This window comes from Excalfactoria chinensis, chromosome 2 (genome assembly GCF_039878825.1).
Source record: "Excalfactoria chinensis isolate bCotChi1 chromosome 2, bCotChi1.hap2, whole genome shotgun sequence".
NCBI classification, from domain to species: Eukaryota; Metazoa; Chordata; class Aves; order Galliformes; family Phasianidae; genus Excalfactoria; species Excalfactoria chinensis.
This window is the reverse complement of record NC_092826.1, coordinates 105551751-105575784: the sequence shown is the minus strand read 5'-3', so window position 1 is coordinate 105575784 and position 24034 is coordinate 105551751. Positions and strand designations below refer to the sequence as shown.

Below are 24034 nucleotides of genomic sequence, written 5' to 3'. Positions count from 1 at the left end.
AAAAGCCCCTTAAGTTTCCATAAAGATAAATGGAGGGAAAAGAACGCAGTTTGGGCACTGACAGCATAGTACGGAGCTGACAAAAAAGCAGGTCCTTGTCCTCATGAAACTTTGGGTATTTTATTACCAGAATTAATAAAAGAAAACAGTAAAAATAAAATAATAATAAAAAAATCCCATAGCAAACACAGTAACATTGTAAGGACTGGGATGATGTAGGCATTAACTTTAAAAGCAGAAGTCAGAAAGCATAACAGAAGTCATTACCTTGTGACTAGTTTGCATTTTGTTTCAAGTACGTGACTTTTTTGTTAGAGGCATACTCCTATTTGAGAATACATACATTCCCTTTTGCAGTGATCCCAGTCTAAAGGCATTCCACAACACTGTAATTTAGCACTTGGAGTCTCACTTAAGTCTTTAAACATTCAGTCTGTAACCCGTTACTCAGAGAGGAGAAGTGTTGCTGATAAAAGCCCAAAAGATCACAAAGAGCTATCGTTCAGCTCTCTGCACCTGCCTTAAAGCAGGATCAAATACACCTGAACTGTTCTTGAAAGCTGATGGTAATTCCACATTTTCTTCCCACAATCTGCTCCAGCTACAGTGCTGTCTGCAAAGCTGGGGCAAGACTTCCCCACAGCTACCTTCTGCCTCCTTTGCTGCAGTTTAGCCCTGTGATGTATTACCCTATCTGCTCTAGAATAAATACTACCCACCCTCAGGATACCACACCAACCACCTCATCAGTATGCTGAGGAGGTAGCAGTGAACTTAGCCCTCACGTACACTGAGCACCATCAGGGCAGCCGTATTCTAGCCTGGTCCCAGGGGCAGACAGGTGGTAGAACACAGCTAGGCTCACTCCCTAGGAGCAGTGTGAAGCTTATGACTCATATCTGACCATCAGCATCCCCCAAGAAGAGAACACAGCTGACAGCCCTCAGGAATCCAGCTGTTCATCTTCTTATAGGCAGGCAGCAAGGCAATGCATATGCATGTTCACTATGCTGTCAACATGCTCAGGCATGCATGGTTTGAGAGGGGAATTTTCTGTACAAGTAACAGTTAGCAAATATCTGAATAACCACAAAAGCACAAGAATCCTCAAACTACCTTGGATAATTTTTTCCCCCATCTTTCTCCCTTTCCTTTCACAGCACCTCCGCCAGCCCTCCCTGCTCCTCATTTACACAGCGAGAAGGAACCCCACACAGGCACCACAAACAGCTGTGGTTGGGAAGAGGAAATCTAGCTCCGCTGTGATAATTAGAATAGTTGTGATACTTTAATTGAACTGCTAATACCAGTGCAGGAATGTTGCACAAAAGCCTGGTGGCTGGCAGCCTCTCCTTCAGCCCTGCTTACAGGTAGGGTTATGGGGCATTTGTGTGTGCACTGGGTGTCTGCCCCCTTTCTTTCAGCTTTCCCTCTCAAATACAGCCTCTTCTGGTTCCACTGTAGTGTTGTGGAGCTGCTTGTATGTTCTCAGAGAGTAACTCCATGCATTTTTTCCTCTTCCTCTCCCTTATCTTGAGAGCTGGTTTCTGCAGCTCTAGCATGCATGGGCCCTGGTGCAAGATCTATGCCGGTCCCCTTGGGCAATTAATCTTCACAGTGAATGTAGTTACAAACCTATGTATGTGATTTCAGTCTCTGCTTGGTGCTCATGGCAAGCCTGATGCAATGTGTTCTCAGAAAAGTGTGAGGAGGAAGTAATGGGCTTCCTTGCTCTTCTGCAGTAAGAATAGCTCATTCATTATTTACGTTCACTAGAGTTTGGTTCCTGTATTTTTGTTGAACTTTGCCTTGCTGCAGTGGCAATCTTTTCCAGTTACTGAATGGTGGTAGCAGCTTCTTAAAGCTTATCAAAATGAGGGGATGTTGTGTATTATTTTGTAACGTCTTAAGCGTTATTCCTATGTGCAAAATAGCGATATGGAATGTGTTTAGAGAACTGGCCTTCAAAAGCAGATTAAACTTAACTTTAAATTTCATTTATGCTACTTTAAACTACTTTAAACTCTCTGATTAGTGTTTGTGTAAAAATATTTCTCTGTGATATCAGCGAATTGAGGTGTAGCAGAGTAAATTGATTCTAGGAAAGCTAAAAAGGAAACTATGGAGAACTCCAGGTTGCCTGCGGGACTCCGGGTCACTAAAGATCATAAGATAAAACTGGTTATTATTTTAAGTAAATGAACCTTAGCATGCCTAATAAAGTAGAGGAATTTTCTAAAGTTCTGTGCCAGCGTATCATTTTTTTAATCTGAGGTTGTACTAAAATAATAGAATCAGAACATCCTAAAGGTTGGAAGGGGTCCATAAGTATCATCGAGTCCATCTCCTGGTCCATCACAGGACCATCCCAAGACTGGACCGTATGGTCGAGAGCACGGAAAACGATTGTATTCAGCCAACTGATCAGTGCAACATTTATAGAGGACTTTCTTGAGCATTTTTCTTTGGAAGGTTTTGCGGTAGTGGGAGAAGTTGGGGACTGAGATCTTCAGTGTTTGAATCAAACAGATGTTAATGGTTTTTCCACTTTCCCAGATCTGGTGTAGAGCTTTCTGTCGCAGCAGTTTTCTGTCAAAGCACGGATTTAATTTCTGTTTCATTTCTGTTTGCAGGAAAAAGCTATCCAAATATTTTATTTGCGGTTAAAGCTAGAATATTGAGAAGAAAACTGTAAGTCAAAGCTTGAATGTCTGACACTGTCAAAATAATCTGTCAGTCAGTTGTTTCCCAAAATAAAAGTCGCAGAATTTGTGTTCTGCAGAAAGTGTTGTTGGTTTTTTTTTATTTCCTTTTGAAAGGGGATTTTGGGATCTCTGCTTTTTCTTCCTAGGCCTGCAACGTTATGACTGAATAGATATTTTTCAGGCTTTCAGCATTTTGTGGTCACTGGAACTGCTTCCAAGGAGAATGTCACACCAGGAGCCCCCAGAGTGCTCAGCTTTCATTACCAAGCTTTTGCAACTGTACTGATATGAAGGATGACTCGGTGCTTGCTCACAGTCCCAGTTAGAGGCTCTTTAGCAAGGCAAGTTCTGGATGCCATTGACAAAGTTGGCTGCTTTTCTAATAAAGACTAAGATGCTCCTCATTCTGAAGCGAGCGTTGTCCCACCATGACTGAAATTGGATTGCTCTGCAAAGGTGCTACCAGTGGGCAGCCGCAGCGAGGCTGGGATGGAGGGCTGGTCAAATGTTGCTCCTGCAGTTCTGTCTGTCCCTAAACAATGCCCTTCTCAATGTCTTACAGCTACAGATTTGGTACCAGCTCAGATGACTGGAAATATCTGCTGTTTTTTCCCATGTCCAGATGTGCTGTTTTTTTTTTAAACATTGAATTGTGCTTTAAAAACATGGTCATATGACAGAGATTACAGCTGTTAAGTATTCACTTATCAAGGATTTCTATTTTTGAAGAGGCAAACAACTCCATTATAGCTTGCAATCTAAATATAAGAACTTACAGCGAAAAGCACGTAGCAAAAATAGCCAACATGGGCTGAGCCTTTAGGTTCTGAAACAACACTGAGCTGCCCTGACTGCTAGGGAAGCGGAACAGAAGTTTGGATGCTCTGTAGCCCTCCCACTGGAGGACAATTTGAAATAGATTTTTAATGGGAGGAAGAAGCTGCCACAAACATAAGGCTAAAGGGGAGTGAAATGGCACGTGTGTCTGTGTGCGGAATTATCAACAGCTAATGAAGGGAAGATATACTGCAGTTTGGAGCATTTAGAGTATTTAAGGCTTGTGTCATAAGAATGCTTGAAGCACTACAGTGACTTAAGTATTAAAATATGCTGAACGAATACCAGCTGAACTGCTTTCTTTAGATAACGTGGCTTGAAGCTGCAGAACTGTCAGTGCGTCTTGTATGCTGCATGTGAATTGTTTGCCTTTTAATTGTGTGTGATTCATTAGTTTTACTATTTGTTAGAGCTGTAACGCATCAGTATCATTAATAACTAATGACAGCATGATCTCACCACATCTCCTGTAAATAACAGGGTCACTTGGCGTGTCAGCTGTGTCACAGCCCCCATCAGCACTGGGACGTGGTGCTCCCTGCAGTACCCATTCTCCTTCCTGATGCTGTATGCATGCCAGGTCTGAGGATACAGGCTAACAAATAGGGTTTTAAGCTCCTTTTGCATTGCAGCATCGCACGATGCTCCCAGATCTGCAGAACTGAGCATGAAACCAACTCTGGAAACACAATCCTGTCTTTAAAACAGGCTTTTTTTTTTCTTTCATGTGGTTATTTTCACATTGAATTGAACTGGTTTGGCTGTTCGGGTAATTGGTCACAGAAACCATGAGGGTTTTAGGAATAGATGGGAAGTGTTCTGGTGGGAGCTGCTTATACCTGCATTGCTGTTGACAGAAACTTGTGGAAAAGCAAAGAAACTCCGTTACTTGATGATAAACAAAAGCAAAAAGACTATTAAGCATTCTGGCTCTGATTCAGGTGTTCTTTCTAAGGTTAAAATAAAAGCTGGCACACTTAACATCCAATTTGGTTGTTCCTGAGATTATCATTTAATTGTCTCTTCGTCACGCTGCAGTACAGTAACAACGCTTCCTCGCGCCTCTGTTGGAACCAATACCATCTTTCTTTATAGACCTTTCTATCTGCTCTTGTAGAAACTGGTGCCAGGATGAATTTAGACCATAAGAGCAGTAGGAGCAACACAAAGAGGAGTGAGTTAAGAAGGGCATTTACGTTCTGAAAGCAGTCTTCTTGTCTTTGTGTTATGAAAGATCCTTGAAACTAACTCGTATATCTCATTGTTGATGCATTAAAATGATACAGAAGACACACGAAGGATGCCCTGTGGCACAGAGTGCTGTGCAGGCTGTCAGTGCGTGGTGTTTGACACTGACCAGCCGCTGCAGTCTCAGCACGCTGCAATTAGATTACTGATTAATTTAATCTTTGCTAACTCTGGGGTTTATCACAAGCATGTGCTTCTGAGGATTACTGAAACTTAATCCTCAAAGCGTGCCTGCAAAGCAACTCCGTAACATGAAAAAACAACAGAAATATGTGTGTATCTATATAAACTGTGCTATAGTTGAAACAAAAAAGTAGAGAATTACGTTGCATACAGTTTTACTTTTAAGTCAAGCCTTCGGAGCAGTCCGAGGCTTAAGACAGTAAAAAGCGGCCAAAAATGGAGAAAAGGGAGAAGTGTTCATAGCCGGGAAAGGCCGTGGGGTGGCGAGGCACGGGGATGCCACGGCCCCGATAGCGCTGAGCGCAGCACGACCCCCGGGCACAGGGACACGCCCGGCAGCAGCGGAACGGCGCTCGGCACGACGTGCTCCGCCGGGGCCGCCCGCGGACCCCCAGCTCGGGGTTTCGGCGTCTCGGTGTCATTCTTCTCCCGAACGCCGCTTCCTCGGCGTGGTGTGCTGCTGCCCGCCGCCTGAGTGCCCCCGCTCGGTACCGCAGCGAACGCACGCTGTCCCTCCCAGCGCCACGCGCCGGCGAGAGGCCTCGGCACCGCCCGCCCCCCGGGTGCCCTCACAGCCCGCGGGCCGCCCGCCCCGGCCCGACCCGACCCGCCCTCCTCGCGGGGCGGCGCCACGCATTGGGAGACAGGAGGGCGCGGGCGCCCGTCCGCTCCGCTCTGCCGCCCTATTGGCTGGCGTCACCGCGCTCCGCCCGCTCATTGGCTGCCGTCGCCGCCAGGCAGCGGCCGCTCGGGCGGTGCCTGCCCGCCGCCGCCCGCCCTTAGCGCCGTGTCTCCCCGCGGGCGAGGGACTCCGTGAGCGGCGGCGGAGGAGCCCCGGGGCGGGCGGGTGAGCGTGAGTAGCGGCCCGCTGCCTCCGGGACAACTTTTGGATGCCGCGCGGGGCGTCGGCGGCACCCGGCGCCGCGTGGGACGGTGGCGGCCGTTGGGCAACTAACGGCGGCTGAGGCTGAGGGGAGCCCGGCGGTCCCGCGCGCGTTCTCCTCTTCCTTCTGCTTTTCGTTAGCGGCCGGGCGGGGAGGGGGGGCGGGGCTCGGCTGGGCGCGGGCACCGGGCGGGCTCGCCCCGCTCTGAGGAGGCGACGGGCGGGGAGACAAAGGGGCTGCCCTGCGGGGGGCACGGCTGCGGGGCTGCGGGCTGCGCCGCTGCCCGGGGAGCTGCCAACGCGTCGCTTCTCACGCGCCTCTCCTGTATTTGTTGTCAGAGGTCTCTATCGAGGCGTCGACTTCGGCGTACGCGGCCGGGGATGTAAGAGGCGGCGGCGGCAGTTCTCATCGCGGGGAGCCTGCGGTTGCGGTCGGTGAGTAGAAGTGGCGGCTGCCTGCAGGACGCCGCGCTCTTGCGGGCTTCGCCGCTGAACTTGGCGCACGCTGAATCGCGGCCGCTCGTCCGGCGCCCTGTGTGCTGTAACGGCGCTGTTTGACGCGCCCCCGGGCGCGCCTGATCCCCGTTATCCCGAAAGGCGGCGTGTTTGCTGTGCTTTGCCCGTTCGCTTCTAATTCTGTCCTGGAGGAGCAACTCGGGATCCTCCCGGGGATGAGGTCGGTGCGCTTGAGGAGTTTGTGGCTTGTCAGCGCACCGAGCGGGTTTAATGTAAGCTGCTAGATGGCGACTGCAGAAGGATAACACTGACCTTTCTATTAAGCGATTGCTGCTAAGTAGTCTTGTCAGCTGCAAGTTCAGATCTAGCTATTAGGGTTTCTTTCGAAAGCAACTAGAATGGATGGTACTGCTGGACAGTTTTACATGGCAAACTCTATAGGAACATCAGTGCTGGGCTTTCACTGCATCTCAAAGAGTTTTCTGCAGTTGTTGCCTCCAAGAATGCATTTAGATGCTACAGAGCATCTTTTCAGAAGCTCATGCTTCTCACAAAATGCCTTTCTCTCTGATGGTGCCCTGCGTTTATTGTCTTCATCTTCCAACAAGTAATTTTCTGTGTGGAAAGCAAGCGGTGTTGTGAAGCTCAGTCAAGTTAATGATCGATTTTACTTTTCATCAGCGAGATGCTTTAGGTAATAGTAACATACTTCGGAGGTGAATCCATCCGGCTTTGTTCTTGGATGTATTTTCTGGCTAAGGTGACAACGTGAAAATACTACTTTTGAAATGCAAAGCTCAGCTTTTCACCTGTGATGCTCTTGTTGATGGGCAGAAGGGTGCTGCTTTTGAGGAACTGCAGCATTGCTTGGAATGATCTATTAATTTTACTTCCTTGCAGCGTCGAGCTGTTTTAAGGTACTACTTATTCAGAATACTTCTCACAGGGAGGAAGGCTTTCATGAGAAGAATCATGCCAAACTTCTGCCATAGACTTATGAATGGGAGGGTTCTCTTTCACTCGAGTGAGTCCATGGCAGACATGTTCACAGACATAGCAGGATAGTTAAGTCACTTGAATCCTAATTTGCAAAGACTTGTATTGCAAACAAGCGTGTGCGTAACATATTGCCAGGCTAGGCCCTGTAAATGCTATGTGTCATCTGTATTTTACTTAACACAATGGGGCTGGCGCTGTGAGCCCTCCTACTGACGCAAATGTTCTGGCTGTATCAGGCCTAATAGTAAGCCACTGAGTTGGTCTGTTTCTTAGTATGTACGAATGTGCTATTTTGAAGGCCAAAAAAAAGCCCTGCAAATACCTTGAACTTTCCCTTTATGTTCATGTCAATAAATGCTTTTTCATTAACGCTTACCTTATGGTAAGTATTAGATTCCCTCTAACCTATGACTAATGTGTGCAAAGTGAAAGCGATCTCATTCCTTCTGGGGCTTTACCTTGTTGCTATTAGTTTTCAAATGTCGACTAATTAGGAAATAAATACCCATTTTGTGACCCAACTTGACGCTGTTGTTTATTTCACTCTGTGCAGAAGATGCACAGTTTGCAGGGACTGCATGATTTGTGAGAGGAAAGTCGCAGTTTCCAGGCTTTCCTTTGACACTAACAGCCTGTGGAGTGCTCTGTGGCTCCGAGGCTTCCAAATGGAAGTTGAATGAAGCTTAAATGTTGATAATATTAAAATGCAGTAGGTCTTAAATGCTTACAGAGATCACCTGCGTGCTCTGCAAACGCACAAAGCCTCAATCAGGGACAGCTTAGACTTTAAATCCGTTTGCTGGATCACCAGGTTTCATTCCCAAGCCTTCATTTAGGCAAATGCCCTCTCAGCGTGAACTGGCATACCTCCTATCTATCAAATGTGAGATTGGGTACAAAGCTTATACTTAAGTCTGCTGTGGGGTTTGCGCAGGTAGCTTTGTTATCATAGGTGGCGATTACACACGTGTTATGTACAATAGTACTGGTATAAAGTAGTCAGGCTTTCAGAAGTAATAGTTATGAGATTTAAGCAGGAGATCCTGTTGCACTGTACAGGAAATGAGAAGCTTGGTGATGTGACCTTTATTACGTGTATGCTGTCATCTTTGAGGTTAAGAGATAATGAGTCCAAAACTCTTACGCTTAAAAAACTTAAACCAAACGTTTTGTTTTGTTAAACCAAGCAAACAAACAAAAAAAAGCCAAACTGAAGGCCATGCAAATGTGTGTTGGAGGTCTTATGTGTAATAGCTTGATCACAAGAATGGCTTGTTTGTAACCTCCAAGACTTCTTGTGTGGTACTATGAAACTAGAATGAGCTTAAAGCTTGCATTTTGTACGCGGTAATTCTCCTTGTGCTGGTTTGGCTATGATAGGACATAAATGAAGGTTCTTAATAGTATTCTGTAATCTCATATTTTGCCTGGCAGGGTTATAGCTTTTGCTTTGGTAATGCTGTTCTGTTTCGTTATGGGAGTATCTGAGCACCCCCAACACTCAAACCCTAAATAGTATTATATGCATGCTATTTTTAATTTAAATCCATTATTATTATTATCTTTAAAAAGGGGCTTTTGGACATTCACTGACCTCAGTCACCAGCAATGAAATGGTGGGATATTAAATGCACGTTTGAGAGCAGAGAACATGTTCAAATTAAAGCACCGTTTTATCAGCATAAGTTAATTAGGAGCTTAAATTGGGTTAGTGTATTTGAAATGCTTTGTGAGATAATCTTGGATGGTAATAACAGAGTCCTGTCAGGATGAAGACTGAAATCTGTGTCAGGTCGGTGTGGCTGAAGGGAAAGTACTTAGGTATAGCAAAATGATTTTATTGTGTGCCAGGGCTGCAGGGCCCTTCTTGTTGGAAGCTTCTAGGACGCTCAAGCTCTGCATGCTGTTAAAATGTGTCCTTAGCTCCTGCATTGACCACGGTCTCCCCTATATTTACAAGGTACGAGTTATGTTAAGTGTGCTCACATGCTTTTATGATGAAGTGTTTCTGTACACCCTCAGGTTTATCTTTAGAAGTAAGTGACACTTAAAACACGTGATGTCATTTGGAAACATTGGTGAAGTTCAAGGAAGGGTTTTCCCTGAAGCTGACTGTTTTGTTTCTGCATCAGTTCTTGCTGTACATGGTTAGGGTTCCACCAAAATTAGCATTGGAGCTTCGCTGGCTTGAATACTCAAATACTTCTGGTTCGGATGAAAAAAGCATCTGAAAGAGCCTCCAACAATACTAGCTCTGAACTTGAGCATATAAAAGAATGTGGGATATGTAGTGTTTTCTTGTATGTCTGGCAAAACTTTTGGGAAGCTCTTTTCCTAAATTAGGCCTAGGCTCAAGAGCAGCGGAGTAAAAATAGTGTGTTGGCTTAGGCTGGTAAGGCGACTTGGGGCAGTGATTTCTTTAGATGCATCCCCATGTGAACTTGCATGCTTTGCTAACAACTGGGGAGCTGTGAGTGAAAGTAACGTGACTGACGGCCCGGGTGAGTGCTGAAGTAGTCTGAATGCGGCCTGATCTCACTGCAGTGACAGAAACAGGAGAATGGGGCTGCGCTTGATACAGAGTGATGAAGGACTCTGTTTATAAGGCCTCAGTGTAATTTCTAAATGGTGCGCAAATGTAACGTGTGCTCAATGAGCAGTTGTTAGCAAGAGTGTAATTTATTAGAATTGGAATCAATAAAGCGTGTGGAATGTAGATACGTACTCAGTAATCATCACTCTTGTCTATGGAGAATGCCATGAAAAATGAGGTGATGCATGAAAACAGTTTTTAACCTATTTTACATTATTGATGTTGTGGAAAAAGCAGTTGCGTATCAGCTGGTGGTTGGGAGGGAGATTGGAAATGGGTTATCTCTCCAAAACAGACGAATGTTTGCGTTCTTCTGTCTCTAACTGTGGGCGATAAAGAAACGCTGTGCGGCAAACAAAGCACAGCAAAGACGTGTAGGTAAAAGCAATGCTAGCTGAACAGTGAGAACACACCCATGGCTGATGCACGGGTCAGAGGATCTGCTTTCCATCGTGATTGGAATAAGCTCTCTTATTCTAAATTTAGTGACAGGAGCTTTGTATGTTTCGAGTTCTTCTGCTAGCTGTTAAAGACAGCTCTCTGAAGTATGAGATCAGATATCCTTTGCTTTTTGTTACTTTTCTTTCTATTTGGAAGCTAACCTTTAATTAAAGTAGCATAGCATGCTCTGACGCTGCACTGGATACTAATTAACTCACGCGAGTGCTTCAAGCCCTGCTGTCTCCTAAAGTTTCCTGCTGTTTGCACTGGATAAATATTTATGCTTCAGCAAGGTGTCCATTCAACCTGCCGAATAGTGCATACAACCTTAATCATAGAATCATAGAATTACTCAGGTTGGAAAAGACCTTGAAGATCATCAAGTCCAACCGCAGCCTAACCAGTAGCCTATCTCTTAAAAAACAACCACAAAACAATACCACAACAACAAACCTCTGCTAAATCATATCCCTGAGTACCACATCCAAACGGCTCTTAAACACATCCAGGGATGGCGATTCAACCACCTCCTTGGGGAGCCCATTCCAGTACCTAACCACCCTTTCTGTAAAGAAGTTCTTCCTAATATCCAACCTAAACTTGCCCTGGAGCAACTTGAGGCCATTTCCCCTCGTCCTGTCACATGTCACTAGTGAGAAGAGACCTGCCCCACTCTCACTGTAAGAACCTTTCAGGTACTGGAAGACGGCAATAAGGTCTCCCCTCAGCCTCCTCTTCCTCAGACTAAACAGCCCCAGCTTCCTTAGCCTCTCCTCATAGGGCTGATTCTCCAAGCCCTTAACGAGCCTCGTTGCCCTTCTCTGGACCTGCTCCAGTACCTCCATGTCCTTCTTGTGCTGAGGTGCCCAAAACTGGACACAGTACTCGAGGTGAGGCCTCACCAATGCTGAGTACAGGGGCAGGATGACTTACTTAGTCCTGCTCACCACACAATATTTCTGTTAATATTTCTGTTAGTAGTGAACACCACAATTCGGTCCTATTGCTGTATGTTATTGCGATCCTTTTCTTTCTCTCCTTTTTTTCTTTAGGAAAAGTGGAGAAGCAGCCCACTGCACTTTGAATGTGCACTTTGTGCAAAACTGAATAGATTCTTGTGGGAAGATTTTTGATTGGTGTTAGGGAATTAAGTCTAATACTTACTAATTAAGCTGTCTAGCACTCTGAGTGTTGTATGCTAGCTTGTGTTGGATAATAGAAGGTCTTCAAGTATGCCTGGTTATTGGACAGGGCTGTACTATATCACTGTGGTTTGCTTTCAAGTACCTGAATCCTGTTCTCAAACCTAAATACGATTGTTTTGTAATTTGGATTCTTTTTAATCCTGATGTATTTCCTGTATTGAAGGAAATGACTCAAATATGAGGAAGCCTGAAGTTGACCTAATAAATATTAAAAATCTCTAATTGTTTTTATTGCATTCTGACTGTTGTCCAGTTTGTGGTTAGTAGCACATCTGGCTGAGCCACTTGCTGCTTACTTGGTTAAGATAATACCTTTCTTATTGCCTCTTTCTACATTGTGCCACAATATTTAGTTGTTTCATGCCATGCTTTTAGGCTGTGATCTTTCCTCTTACATCTCTCGTGCTTACATTGACTCTGTATGTCAGACTAAGAAAGAGTAAGAGGCTCCTGCCCTTTTTTTCCTCCTTTGAGCTGTACTCCCATTGCAGCAGCCAGTGGAGCATATGATAGCTCTTTGAGAAGTGATTCCCTACATCTGCTCATGCAGCTTTGTGAGCACTGCTATGGTATTTACCGATTTCTCTCTTGCTGAAGAAAATGTTGTACATTTAATTGTGAAGTTTATAGGAGAAATAAAAAGTCAAGCTGTCTCTCTCTCCCCCCCCCTATTATCTCAGCAGCATTTTGCTTAATTCCTGTAAATGGCAGGTATGTTCACCGCACTGTTGTTGTGCTGTCATGAAGCACCACATTTCAGACAATCACTTTTGTCACCTCACGTAGTGAAACACAATCAAAGGAAACATCTGTTGTGCAGAGTAATTAATGATGTAGCTTGAAGTATCTGGATTCTGTTTTCAGCTCGAATTGGTTGAACTCGGCCAAGATGCTTCATAGACTTGATTTCAAATGGTGTTGCCTTTGCAGTTGTTTGTGCAAATATAGCAGATCTGCTCCTGCAGCGCTTGGTAATCTACTCAGCCAATCTCTAACATGATGAAATCTCTGCTAACTTTAACTTCTTTGCTGCCTTTTTGTGCGTGTGCATTTTTAACATGACTCTTTTTGTCTTGCATCAAAATGATGAGTCTCCAAAGCAGATGCATTAGCAGTAATTACCTGAAGGTCTTATTTGGCTGTCATGGTTATTTTGGCTGGTGGTATCTTATGCTAAAACTGTTGGTACTGGCAAGATGCAGATGTATTGGGAAAACCTTGTAAGGATTTTTCACCACAAATGTAGCCTAACTAGAGAAGATTTCTAAGCTGTGCAGCTTCATACACGTACGTATTTATCCCTTAAGGAATTAATCAGAATCTTTGTTTCATTTCTGTTTCAGTGGTATTTAAAAACGTCCTAGATGCCTTGTCCTACTTTGGTAAAGCAGTAGATGATAGTTCAGCTATGTTCCCATGAAATAACATGACAAGAGCTAAATCACTTAACCATTTATAACTGCATTTTAGTGTGGTGAAATACAAGTCCCATATAAATTTGTAGGGTGTAAGTATGCTTGACATCACAGGGAGGAGAAACCCTTACATGAAATCCCTGCTCACACAGTAACCCGAGGACTTGAAAAATGTGAATAGGAAGTGAACTGGATGATGAAACCAACAGGAACCAGATGATACCATATTTGCCCTTTTAGAGGTTACTCAAATGTTGCTGCTCATTTTCGATGATGGGAATAAAGTCCTCCTGCATTGAGCAGTTACACCTTTCTCTCTCCTTGAAAACAATGTCATAGTTTGGAAAGTAACCAGTCACTGATTTATTTTCATTTTGTTATCATTTCCCCTCATGGGATAGCTTGCTTTGCTTTTGCTTCATTGCAACTCCTTTTTGCTATGGGTTTGACAGTGTTCATGAACATAATGTTTTGCTTCCTAGGGCTATTAAGCTGTCCTGATGTTGTTCAGCTCTGGTTCATGTGAGTCCACTGTGTTCCAAATCTGTGGGCAGTCAATGACCAATTTCCATGCATTGTCATAATCACATCTGCAGTACAAATGATTTTTCACTTGCCTCTTGGAACTTGATTTAATGCATTCTGTTTACAAGTTGAAGTCCATAAACTTGAGATTATTATAGGAACAAATTTTGACTGCTTTGTTTTCAGGCTGCAGACATTTGTTAGACTATGTCCCAAAGTCTGTGCTCCAGAATAGGGCTCTGAATTTGTAACCAAGCATTTATCCACTGTTCACTACTTCTAGAAACACCAGGTATGGAAGTCTCAAAGATTGCACATAGAAAACCAGAGCTCTCTTGAGCAGAAGACATCTGAAATGTAATGTGCATTGAAATAAAGGAAACAGAAAAAGAAAATTGTATGTGCATTGTTTTATATATATATATAAAATATATATTATATAGAGAATTTATACTAATACCACTCAGGTAGCAGGAAATAGTTTGAGATTTATATATATATATATATATAAAAATATATATTTATATATATTTATATTTATATATTTATATAAATATATAAATATTTATATTTATATATTTATATATAAATATATACATAAATATATATAATATATTTATATTAATATTATATAAATATATAATATATTTATATTAATAAATTTATATAAATAAATTTATATATTTATATATAATATATATAATATATTATTATATATTATTATATATATTATATATATTATAATATATATAATATATATATAAATATATATAATAATATATATAAATATATATATATAAATATATAATATATTTATATTAATAAATTTATATAAATAAATTTATATATTTATATATAATATATATATATATAAATCTCAAACTATTTCCTGCTACCTGAGTGGTATTAGTATAAATTCTCTATAAACTTCTCATTTTTTTTGTCATTGGAACACTTGAGGATGTGGTTTACCCTGTGCAGGAGTTCTTCAAGTATCTCTGTAGAATAATTCCTAACCTATATAACAAATAATACTTTTTTTCCTGCTTTGCTTATAGTACAGTTTGGGGATTTTTTTTTCTTTTCTGGAAGTCACAGTAGAAAGCAAGAAATACAGAATAGTGAATGGTCAGAGACCTCAGGTTACTCATATGCTGTAATATAACACTGAACTTATGTGTGGTAATAGAGTGTTTAGTGTGTTCGATGTATCAAGTTCTGAGTAAGGCAGAAGTGTGGGTACTCCTGCCACATTAAAAAAGCCATCAGTTAAAGAAAGAAGTTGTGCTTTCCTGATGTTTAGAAGTATGTGAAATAGGCAAAGTTATTTTTAGATGCTGGGAAATATCATTCAAATGTATGTTTACAGTTTTGGGAATATAACAGGGAAGAGATTAGGAGGAAGAATGAGAGAACTGTCATGGGAGGAGTAGAGGGTACTTTTCCTGAAGCTATTTAATATAGTGTTTTGTACATTTGTTGATGGTTCATCTGAGTACTTTGACTTAACAGCTTGCAGCTTCCTGTAGCTTGTGTATGGCTTCTGTTGGTCCACGGGCAGGAATCTCTGCCTTTCAAACTAGGCGAGGAGCTGCTACCTAAACTGGAGTTGGAAATGGGCAGGATCTGCTGAATTCTTGCTCTGAGGAAGGAGAGCCAAGAGGTTTTGGCCAAGTGTTGCATTTTTAAGGTTGCTACTGAAAAGTGGAAGGTGAAAAGCTTGCTCTGACTCCTGCCTCTTTGTGAGCTGAGCCTTTCTGTTGGTAAGAGCCACTGCTTAACTCTTTGCTAGATACACTCTTCTGCTTTCTCTGATTTTCTTCTATCATAAGTATTCTGTTATGCTGGAAGGTGTTGGAATTGTGCCTTTAACAGTTGATGCTGAGCACAGCCTCTGCTCAGTACTCTACATACTTTTTAGGTCATATTCAAGCTGTTGCGCAGCGTCTGCTTGTGCACTCATTACATCAACAGTCTTTTCACGACTGCTGAATTATCTGACACCTTTCTTTTTGATCTCTTTCAGAGGAACTAAGTGGAAGTGACTTACAGTTTTCACAGGAGGGAACACTTGTTTTTAGAATTAGCAGCAAACAGACTTTATTTTCAATACCTGAAGGGAACTTACTCCCAGGAGGGGAGTAAACTCTTCGAAAGGGCTGATAATAGCAGGACTAGGGGAAATGGTTTTAAGTTAAAAGAGGGAAGATTTAGGTTGGATGTTAGGGGGAAGTTCTTTACTAGGAGAGTGGTTAGGTCCTGGAACAGGCTGCCCAGGGAGGTTGTGGATGCCCCGTCCTTGGAGGTGTTCAAGACCAGGTTGGACAGGGCTCTGGGCAACCTGATCTAGTAAAGGCGTATGTTTGGTGGCCCTGCTAGGCAGGGGGGTTGGAACTACATGATCCTTGAGGTCCCTTCCAACCCGGGTCATTCTGTGATTCTGTGATTTACAAACAGTGAGATGAAATGAGCAACTGTTAGTAAAGGCAAAATACAATAGCACTGAAGTTTGATGATGCAAAGAAGGTAACTGGAGATCATGGCATTGCCGGCAAAATAGTAATTAGTGTTCTTGTTAATGCTTTTGGTTGGTGGTTCCAAGCGTGCACGTGGCACTGAAGCAACAGCTGCAATGTGATTATTCTCTCTGCATAGTTGATTCTATTTCAGCATTTTGAATTTGTTTCAGGGTTTCAGGGGTACTTCCTGACTTCATCATGGTGTAGCATTCTTTGGGCTTAGGGGAATGAGGTCCTGTGAGAACGGTAGCTTTGCTTTGTTTTCAGTTGGGTGGAGAATGCTTGGAAGTGGATAACTTCTGCAGCGCCGTGTTCCCTTACAGAGATGGTGAGAGCCCTGGGTTTCATGTACTGTGCTATTACTTTCTCTCGTCATAAGGTACAGCAGTGCTGGCACGTAAGATAAGTTTTTCTAAAGCTTTTCAGTTCTTTCAGAGTGTGAAGATAATACCTTTATTTTAGTATTGTGAAATTTTCTGGCTAGAACAAAACCTGGAAAACCTGTGTGGATTAGGTGACTTCAGTGGTGTTAGCACACCGTTCCCTTTCACATCATTCTCTTTGTTATTTCAGATGTTTGGTTGAGCTTTTGATTGTACTCCCTTTAATACTGCCTTAGTTTAAACTCTTTCCTTGTGATCCATGTAGTTATTACTTTGATTTTTCTTTGTATACGTGAAACTGATAACTCTATGAAGCCAAAATAACTGCAGGCATAATTGAAGACAGGATTTTTCAATCAGTTTTCTTATTTTGTCTGAGGCTAGATTGTTTATATGTGCTTTTTTTAAGAGATTGGAAGAACAGTGCATGGAACAGAACAAAGGAGAAGTAAGTATATTTCAGTTGCTAAGAACAACTGTTTTGGAAGTGATAGCTCTTACTTTATTTCTTTATAATGCATGGATGTATTGGTTTATTACAGTTCACAGAAAAACTTCTACTTGAGGATATACTGCAAATAGCTTGAAACAGAGTAGGGCATCTGCAGGCTGGAGAATGGCAAGGGTAACAAGGGTAGATTGGCTTACTGCAACTGGTTTGGGCTGGTGCTGTGGTTACGAGGACAATGGATTTGCCTAAGGTGTGCTTTTGTGCAGTAGGTAGAACTACAAGAAAATAATCAAACTATAGAAGCTGTTTAATTTTACTCCAGTTTGGTACTGTACTATTAGGGCTGCTTTTGTGCAGCTTTAACAATTTAAATCTGACTTATTGTGGCTTGTATTAATTCAAGGGACTATGTCAATATTAATCTTATTTCTGAATCATGATTTATTTAGCTGGAATGAGTCATTTGGTTGTGTTTGAAGAGTTATCTTCTGCCTGGTAAAGGGCAAGTACAAAGCTGGTTGTGTACAAAGGTGGTTTATAATTGTTGCTCTCTAATCTGAAATCGAGCAAATGTAACCGCCAGGAGTCAAAGATCAGAATAAAAATCTTCTACAAGCAAAGGGACCCTTCCACTGCTCGAGACTATAGAAAAGCTTTCTGCAGAACTGGCCAGCCTGAGAAATGGCATTGTGACCTCAATGGTTGCCTCCCCCCTGCTGTGTTTACAGACTTTGAGGGCTGTAGAAGGGTGAGTTGTAGTTCAATACACCCACTACTTGTGTGTAGGTTTTTGGGCAGCGTAGTGTCAGCATTCTGTGGTGCTGTGTCCTTAACACAAGAAACAACGGCATTTGAGGCAGCTTTCTGTTGTTTCTGGGCAGTCTACTGTACTTCATTGTAATTATTTCTCATTATGTATGAATGACAAACTTTATCATATTTCAACAGGGAACCATTCAAGAAGCATATAGGCACAAGATCAGGTAATTTTATTTAAGCCTGTCATGGGCAATACCACTGACTTTTCAAGGCTGTTGTTCTCTTGTCTATAATGTTAGCTGCAAGTAAGGCATTTGCTTCTAGTGCTGATGGACTGGGTGCTGGTGGAGAAAAAAGGCACAAAACTGGAAAACAGTTGATGAAATTCAAATTCATTGCATTTTCAGCTCTTATGTTCTTTAAGAAAACAACAACAAAAACCAAGCATGCTGGAAACAAGCTGAGCGTTGCTGTATGAGTTCAGCTCTGCAGTTGTGAAGATAACTGGGGTATTGACCGTACTGAGTCAAACTAGAGTTTCTGAAACTTGTTTGTCTAACAGTGTCTGTTAATAGGCTCCTAACAGGAAAGTCAGGCATGCAGTGATAGGGAAAGCCAGAGCAGTCAGCTTCTTGGAAATGAGCTTCTGACATGGACTTTCCGAACTAGAGGACGTGTTCTTACATTTAGTGGCTTCTTCCCTGGATGCATCCAGGCTTTTTCTATGCACTTATGTAAACTTAATGTACTCTGACTTGGGAATCATTACATGCTTCCTTGGCATTGTTTTTACTAACTCCTCCTGTTTTGAGCCTTAGCACTTGTTAGTTCTTGTGTTAGAAGCTGCTAAATGACCGTCTCTCGTCATTTTAGGAGTTTGAGCCTGTGTTAGTGATGCTTGGAGCACCTTTAGCTGTCCTGTTGACAGAGCTTGCTTTTATAACAAAGGCAGCAATTACAAGAGAATATTTGATGCTGAGTCTATGAGCGTTGCTTGCATTGTGTATTTGGACAGAGCATGTGACTGCTTCAGACTCAGCACAATGGGTTTTTTGTTTCTTCCTCTTTGTGCAAGTATGAAAAATGTCAAGAAGTCAGACCTGGCCTTTGTGGTTTTTAGAGTGTTCCAAAGTGGTTTTCAAAGCCCAGAGCAGCATTGGTTTCTTGACAGGCTTTAAGTAATTTCCTATTCACTACTGCAACTGCAAGCATCTGTTTTAGGAGGATAGTTTGACAGTATTTGAAATTTCACAATTAATGAATAAATCATTGCTAGAATATGCATTAGTCATGCATTAATACTAGGGGAAAGTATGTTTGCTTCATTGGTGATTTAGTTAAGAATACACTTTCCTGAGTGCCGTGTCCTCTTCTCAGACCTACCAGGGTTTTGTCTTTTTCTTTGGAATGAGCTGGGAGTGAAAAGCATTTAATAACGTGGGCTGCAAATATAGACTATAATCCTTAAGTGAACTTGACATAATATACAGAGCTGACCAAAAATTTCTCCCCACCCAAAAAGGTTGAGTCCTAATGGGCTGTTCCCTACGTCTGTAATGAACTACATAAAATAACATGTTCCAGGACTTGGTTTCTTATGGGGCTGATGCATCGTAATAGAATGCTCAGAATTTTGTTATTTTTCTGAGTTGAGTTCACAAACTTGGCTGGTAGTTGATAAAAACCATCATGTTTTGCAGTGCATTTGCTGTAGTTTGGTTTAACTGAATACTGATCAAAAAACCCTGTTTCTTAGTACAAACTTCCAAGCAGATGTTTGTCAGATTAGGTCAGGGTACAATATATGCTTTTCCTCCTGTTGCAGCAGTTCCCAAAGGATGGGACACGAGCAGTTTTTGGCTCCTGGTTTTGTTTTTTTTCCACTATCAAATGCCTCACACTGGGATTCCAGAAGGTCACTTCTTCTAAACTCAAGTGGTCATTCTTCATCCAAGTCCAGCCTCCTTGTACTTCATCCAGAGTTCATTCACACACACACACATCCTGTGGATAAATTCTCCAAAGGCTGGGTAGCTTTAAAAAATAGGAAAGCCACCTATTGTGAGATTTTTCTTATTTATTTGTTAGGAACAGCCTGAGTGTCTGTTGTCTGTGATTTCCTTCAAGGCCGTCATTTGTTATTACTGCGTGGAAAAAAGACTCCTGAGTGACAGATACAAAAAATTGAAGCCTTCTGAGCAGATGAATCCATTAGTAGGTTTGCCAGAGAATATATCTTCACTGATCTTGGCTTGTCCCCCACCAGCTTGCTGCATACCATCTTCTCCCTGCCACTGTTACTGAAGCAGTAAGTTCCTGATGTATTTGTGCTATAATGAGTGTGGGGGGGGAAAAATACGATTGTCTTTATAGACACTTCGTAGAGATCTCTTCAAATGAGATTTGGCTTTTTTCAGGTAAACTTACTTTATATCTTATTCTAGATGCACCATCTATCCTGAAACAAAGCAAAAATTGCCATCTCCTATCTAAGGAAAATTTTCTTACAGTATTAGAACAGAGCAAGATCAATTTGCAGCTCTCACTCAGCTTATTGCTTGCGAACATATCAAGCTATGTCAAAATGGATTGCAGGCTTTGAGCGGAGTGTGAGTGAGATTCTTGCTAATGTTAGTGCTCAAGTGGCACGGGGTTCTAATGCTAGAAATTAGCAAGGTCTATATTATTTTATATATGCTTATTTTAAATAAATGTTCTAATAGTCGAGCTTTTTTGTTACTTATTTCATATGAATCCTAATTCCTGCTGCTGATCCAAATGAAAGTATTGGGGAAGGTACTCCAAAATGCTTCTAACTCACAGGTTTAACATGCACAGTTAAATTTGCCGTGTGCTGGGCTGTTGTACTTATGCTTGCTTTTGTCATATGACAAGTAAGAGGTAATGTGGTAAGACTTACAATGAACAAGTCTTCTGAAGTTGCTTTGCTTTGCGCCTGGCATAAACTAAGGCAAGACGTGTCTGGTACTAAGAAAAACTTGCATCGTTAAATTTGTTAATCCTTCTTTTAGAGCAATCTCATTGTGAGTTTGCCAAATCTGTCCATTCTTGAAGAGCAGCATGGTCTATCTAGCTAGTGCAAAACTTGGCAATCCTCAGCAAAACAGCAGGTCGCCTGTTTAAATAGGCTTGCATATTTGCTGTATGGAATTGGTGCTTCTTTCTTCTAGGGACATCAGTCTAATAAGTAATCGTAATGTTTGTATTCAAGGAAAAGAAGTACACAGTGAGGTTTTATTTGTGACACTTGTGTCTTGCTGCAGATGCACGTGTACTTAAGTTTAAAATGTTTATTCAGAAGGGTGTGGGACTTTTTTTTTAATGCATCAAGATAAAATAAGTACAGTCTGCATTTTCTGTGACTCAGTCAGCAAAAATGATTCCTTTTTCTTCTAGTTCAGCTTTCTGTAGCCTATGCTTGTGCCTGGCATACCAACAAAAAGACTTACCTTCAAATACACAGTCATTAAGTCTTGAAGCGTCATTCTGAGCCCAATGGATAGTGCCAGGCAAAGATGCTCTTCTTATTTTCACTGGTCAAATAACTTCTGTGTTCTCTAGAAGTCTTTATTTTGAAAATAACATTTGACAGAACAATGTAAATAGGCAAAAAATAATGAATTATATACTGCATGTGTAATAAACCGTAAACCTGGTGTCAGCTATGAACATCCGGGACTCCTGGATGTAGAAGTCAATATTAGTGCAAGTGTTTGTGCTATAGATGAGGCTCAGTGAAGAATGGTTACTCTTACCAGCCCTGCTGAAACATAAGGCATTGCAGAAGTCTTTGCCTTCACAGGAATGAAAGTAGGGCTGGCAGATGTGATTCTGTAGGGAATGATGAGGCTGTTGGTTCAGTGATTGCAGCTGGTCTAGCCCTCATGTTTGTTAGCACACAGTGTTGTTGTTACCATGAAAGCTACACTTTTGCATCAGGGTTTGGCACAGAAACCTGATACAATTCAGAGGCTACTAATCCATATCTTCATGATACCTTTAGAGATCATCAGATCTGGTCAGAAAGAACTGATATTTAGCTAGGTGAGTTTCCTTTGTGATTTCTTCTCCTGTCTTTCTGAAGCAGCTAGTTGCAGTTTTCCCAAAGAGTTCAGGTTTCTGTCCCCAACCAGACTGTTTATCTAGTAGGCTAAATTCTTTCTTTCCCGGTAATGCTGTGAGTTCTTATTTTTGCTTGTGCTAGCTGTGCTAGTATTCTAACTACAATGAACTTTTTTTTAGTTGTCACTTAAAAGAGAAAGCAAAACCCAAACCGGACTAGTTTCAAAACCAGAAACAAACCTTATGTTTTTTTCCAGATGAGTTTCTTCTCCGAATGAGAGAAAGAAGGAACTATGTTCTTACTGGGTTTTATGTTATGCATTGGTCTTTCTAATGCAGGTTCATAAAGATCATAGCTGTTTTCCACCTCACTGTCATTTAAAATGGATCTCATTTTCAGTGTGCCTCCTTATTGAATTTTAGATGAATTGCTCATGACTTCAACTATCTGTTCACCTCCTTGCCTTCTCTCTTTCCTTTGGCGTAATCTGTGCTTTGCTGTTGTTTCATATGAATGCAATGCAAGAAGTTTCTAGATAGCCTTTCCAGTCTCACTGGGTACATGTTGGATAGTTATTCCCTTACAAACATTAAAGATTTCTGTACTTCTCTTTTTAAGCAAAACCTATTGTAAATAACTTTTTCCTCCTTTTTCTGGAGGCCTTACAGTGAGCTCTCACCGTTGTCATGCCTGGTTCTTTTTCCCTTATTAAGGCTTCTTGAAATTCTCAAAGTATTTATGTTATGAGACAATTCTCCCCCTCTTTCCTTGTTTGTAACTTCTCATATACGCCCTAACTCGGATATCAGAACTCAATAATTAATTTTAAACTGGGTCTGATAAAATATCTCATGACTGAACATTTCTTCAAGTAACTGTTAATTTTCTCCTGAGATGAGTATTTGCCATTGTTTTAAATACACGATCTATTTGCTAAGTTAATGTAGAATAATTTACATGTGCCTAGGGCATCTTCCATAGTATTCTTCTAGCTTTTAGTATTTTTTATCTTAATTGTATGCAGTCCTTAGCTTCAGAATAAACTGTTCCAAAGAACAGTGGTTGGAAGATGTCTTTAAAATAAATTAAGGGAGATAAGGGATGAGCTTTAAAAGCCACTCTGTGCTTTTGTATTCATCTGAATACCACTGGTCTTGCTCCGACTGAGGAATTAGGCAAGGAATTCCACCTTGGGCTTCATGCTGAAGCTGCAGGCTTGCTGTCTTGTCTTTCAGCTGTGGCTATAGAGGTGGATTGAAAGGTTTTCTTCATTCTTTCAGTGTTCTCCAAGTTGAGAAAACAGTTGACTAGAAAAAAAGCTTGGACAGTATTTTCTATTCATTGAGTTCGTGCATTTTTCTCTTTTTCTGTAAGCTGAAAAATAAATAGAAATTGAGAAGGTAATATTTTCTGTTTCCAAAATGCCCCTTCTGCAAATCTTTGACTTGTTCAGCTTCCCACGCGGTATGCATTTGGAATTTATTAAACTGCTCTATATGACGACTCTTGGGCTTAGTGCTTCCAGCAGCTCGCATGAGTGAAGTAGAATAAAAGTTCCAAGTATGTCAGCATATGAAATGTTAATGAGTAAAAGCATGATAAGATTCTTTAAATATTCGCAGGAACTTCATCTTCATTATATGTTTAATGCAGTGATTGCATAGTTCTTACCAACTGTTTGCATATTCTTTCAGGCTGAAGGTTTTGGAACGGATGTTGGAAGATGTTAGCTCTGGATACTGGGCTTGTGGAGGAGTGGTTATCAGAGTTCAAGGTAATAATAATGCACTATCAGATACTTAACCATTGAATTACTTAACCAGTGGTATCTGAATTGCTGCTGGAGTGGTATGCAAGAGTGTGCGATTGCTGTAGAAAATGAAGATTAGTAAGCTTGAATTTTGAGGTAATGTGATGTATACAGCTACCAACTTGAAAGATGTTCTTTTTTTCATTGTCCTCTTTGGGACTGCCTGCTTCCTGATCCAGAAAATGATCTTCAGTGGTCTATGGCAAAGGATGTACTGCAGACTATAATGTTGTGCCCAAATCTCAGGCTTTCCATTTTTTCACAGAATCACAGAATTTTTCAGGTTGGAAAAGACCTAGAAGATCATCTAGTCCAACCATTACCAATACTTCCCAGTTAAACCATATTCCTCAACGCAACATCCAAACGTTTCTTGAACACTCCCATGGTCGGTGACTCTACCACCTCCCTGGGCAGTGCATTCCAATGCCTGACTACCCTTCCTGAGAAGAAATACTTCCTAATGTCCAGCCTGAACCTCCCCTGTCGCAGCTTGAAACCATTCCCTCTAGTTCTATCACTGTCTACACGAGAGAAA

The 24034-nt window shown here is 41.6% G+C and overlaps 1 protein-coding gene across 3 annotated transcripts in view; it reads left to right on the top strand.

The window, feature by feature from the left end:
- The first annotated feature begins 5720 nt into the window (after positions 1-5720).
- HYCC1 (hyccin PI4KA lipid kinase complex subunit 1) overlaps positions 5721-24034 on the top strand; it is a 38660-nt gene continuing 20346 nt past the window's right edge. For 2 of the 3 annotated variants that reach the window (XM_072329738.1, XM_072329740.1), the window contains exons 1-3: positions 5732-5820; positions 6196-6291; positions 23381-23460. In XM_072329738.1, coding sequence (XP_072185839.1) covers positions 23410-23460 — 51 coding nt within the window. In that variant the 5' untranslated portion in view covers positions 5732-5820; positions 6196-6291; positions 23381-23409. Of the gene's footprint in view, positions 5827-6195; positions 6292-23380; positions 23461-24034 lie in introns of all 3 variants that reach the window. The other variant, XM_072329739.1, reaches the window with a different exon arrangement.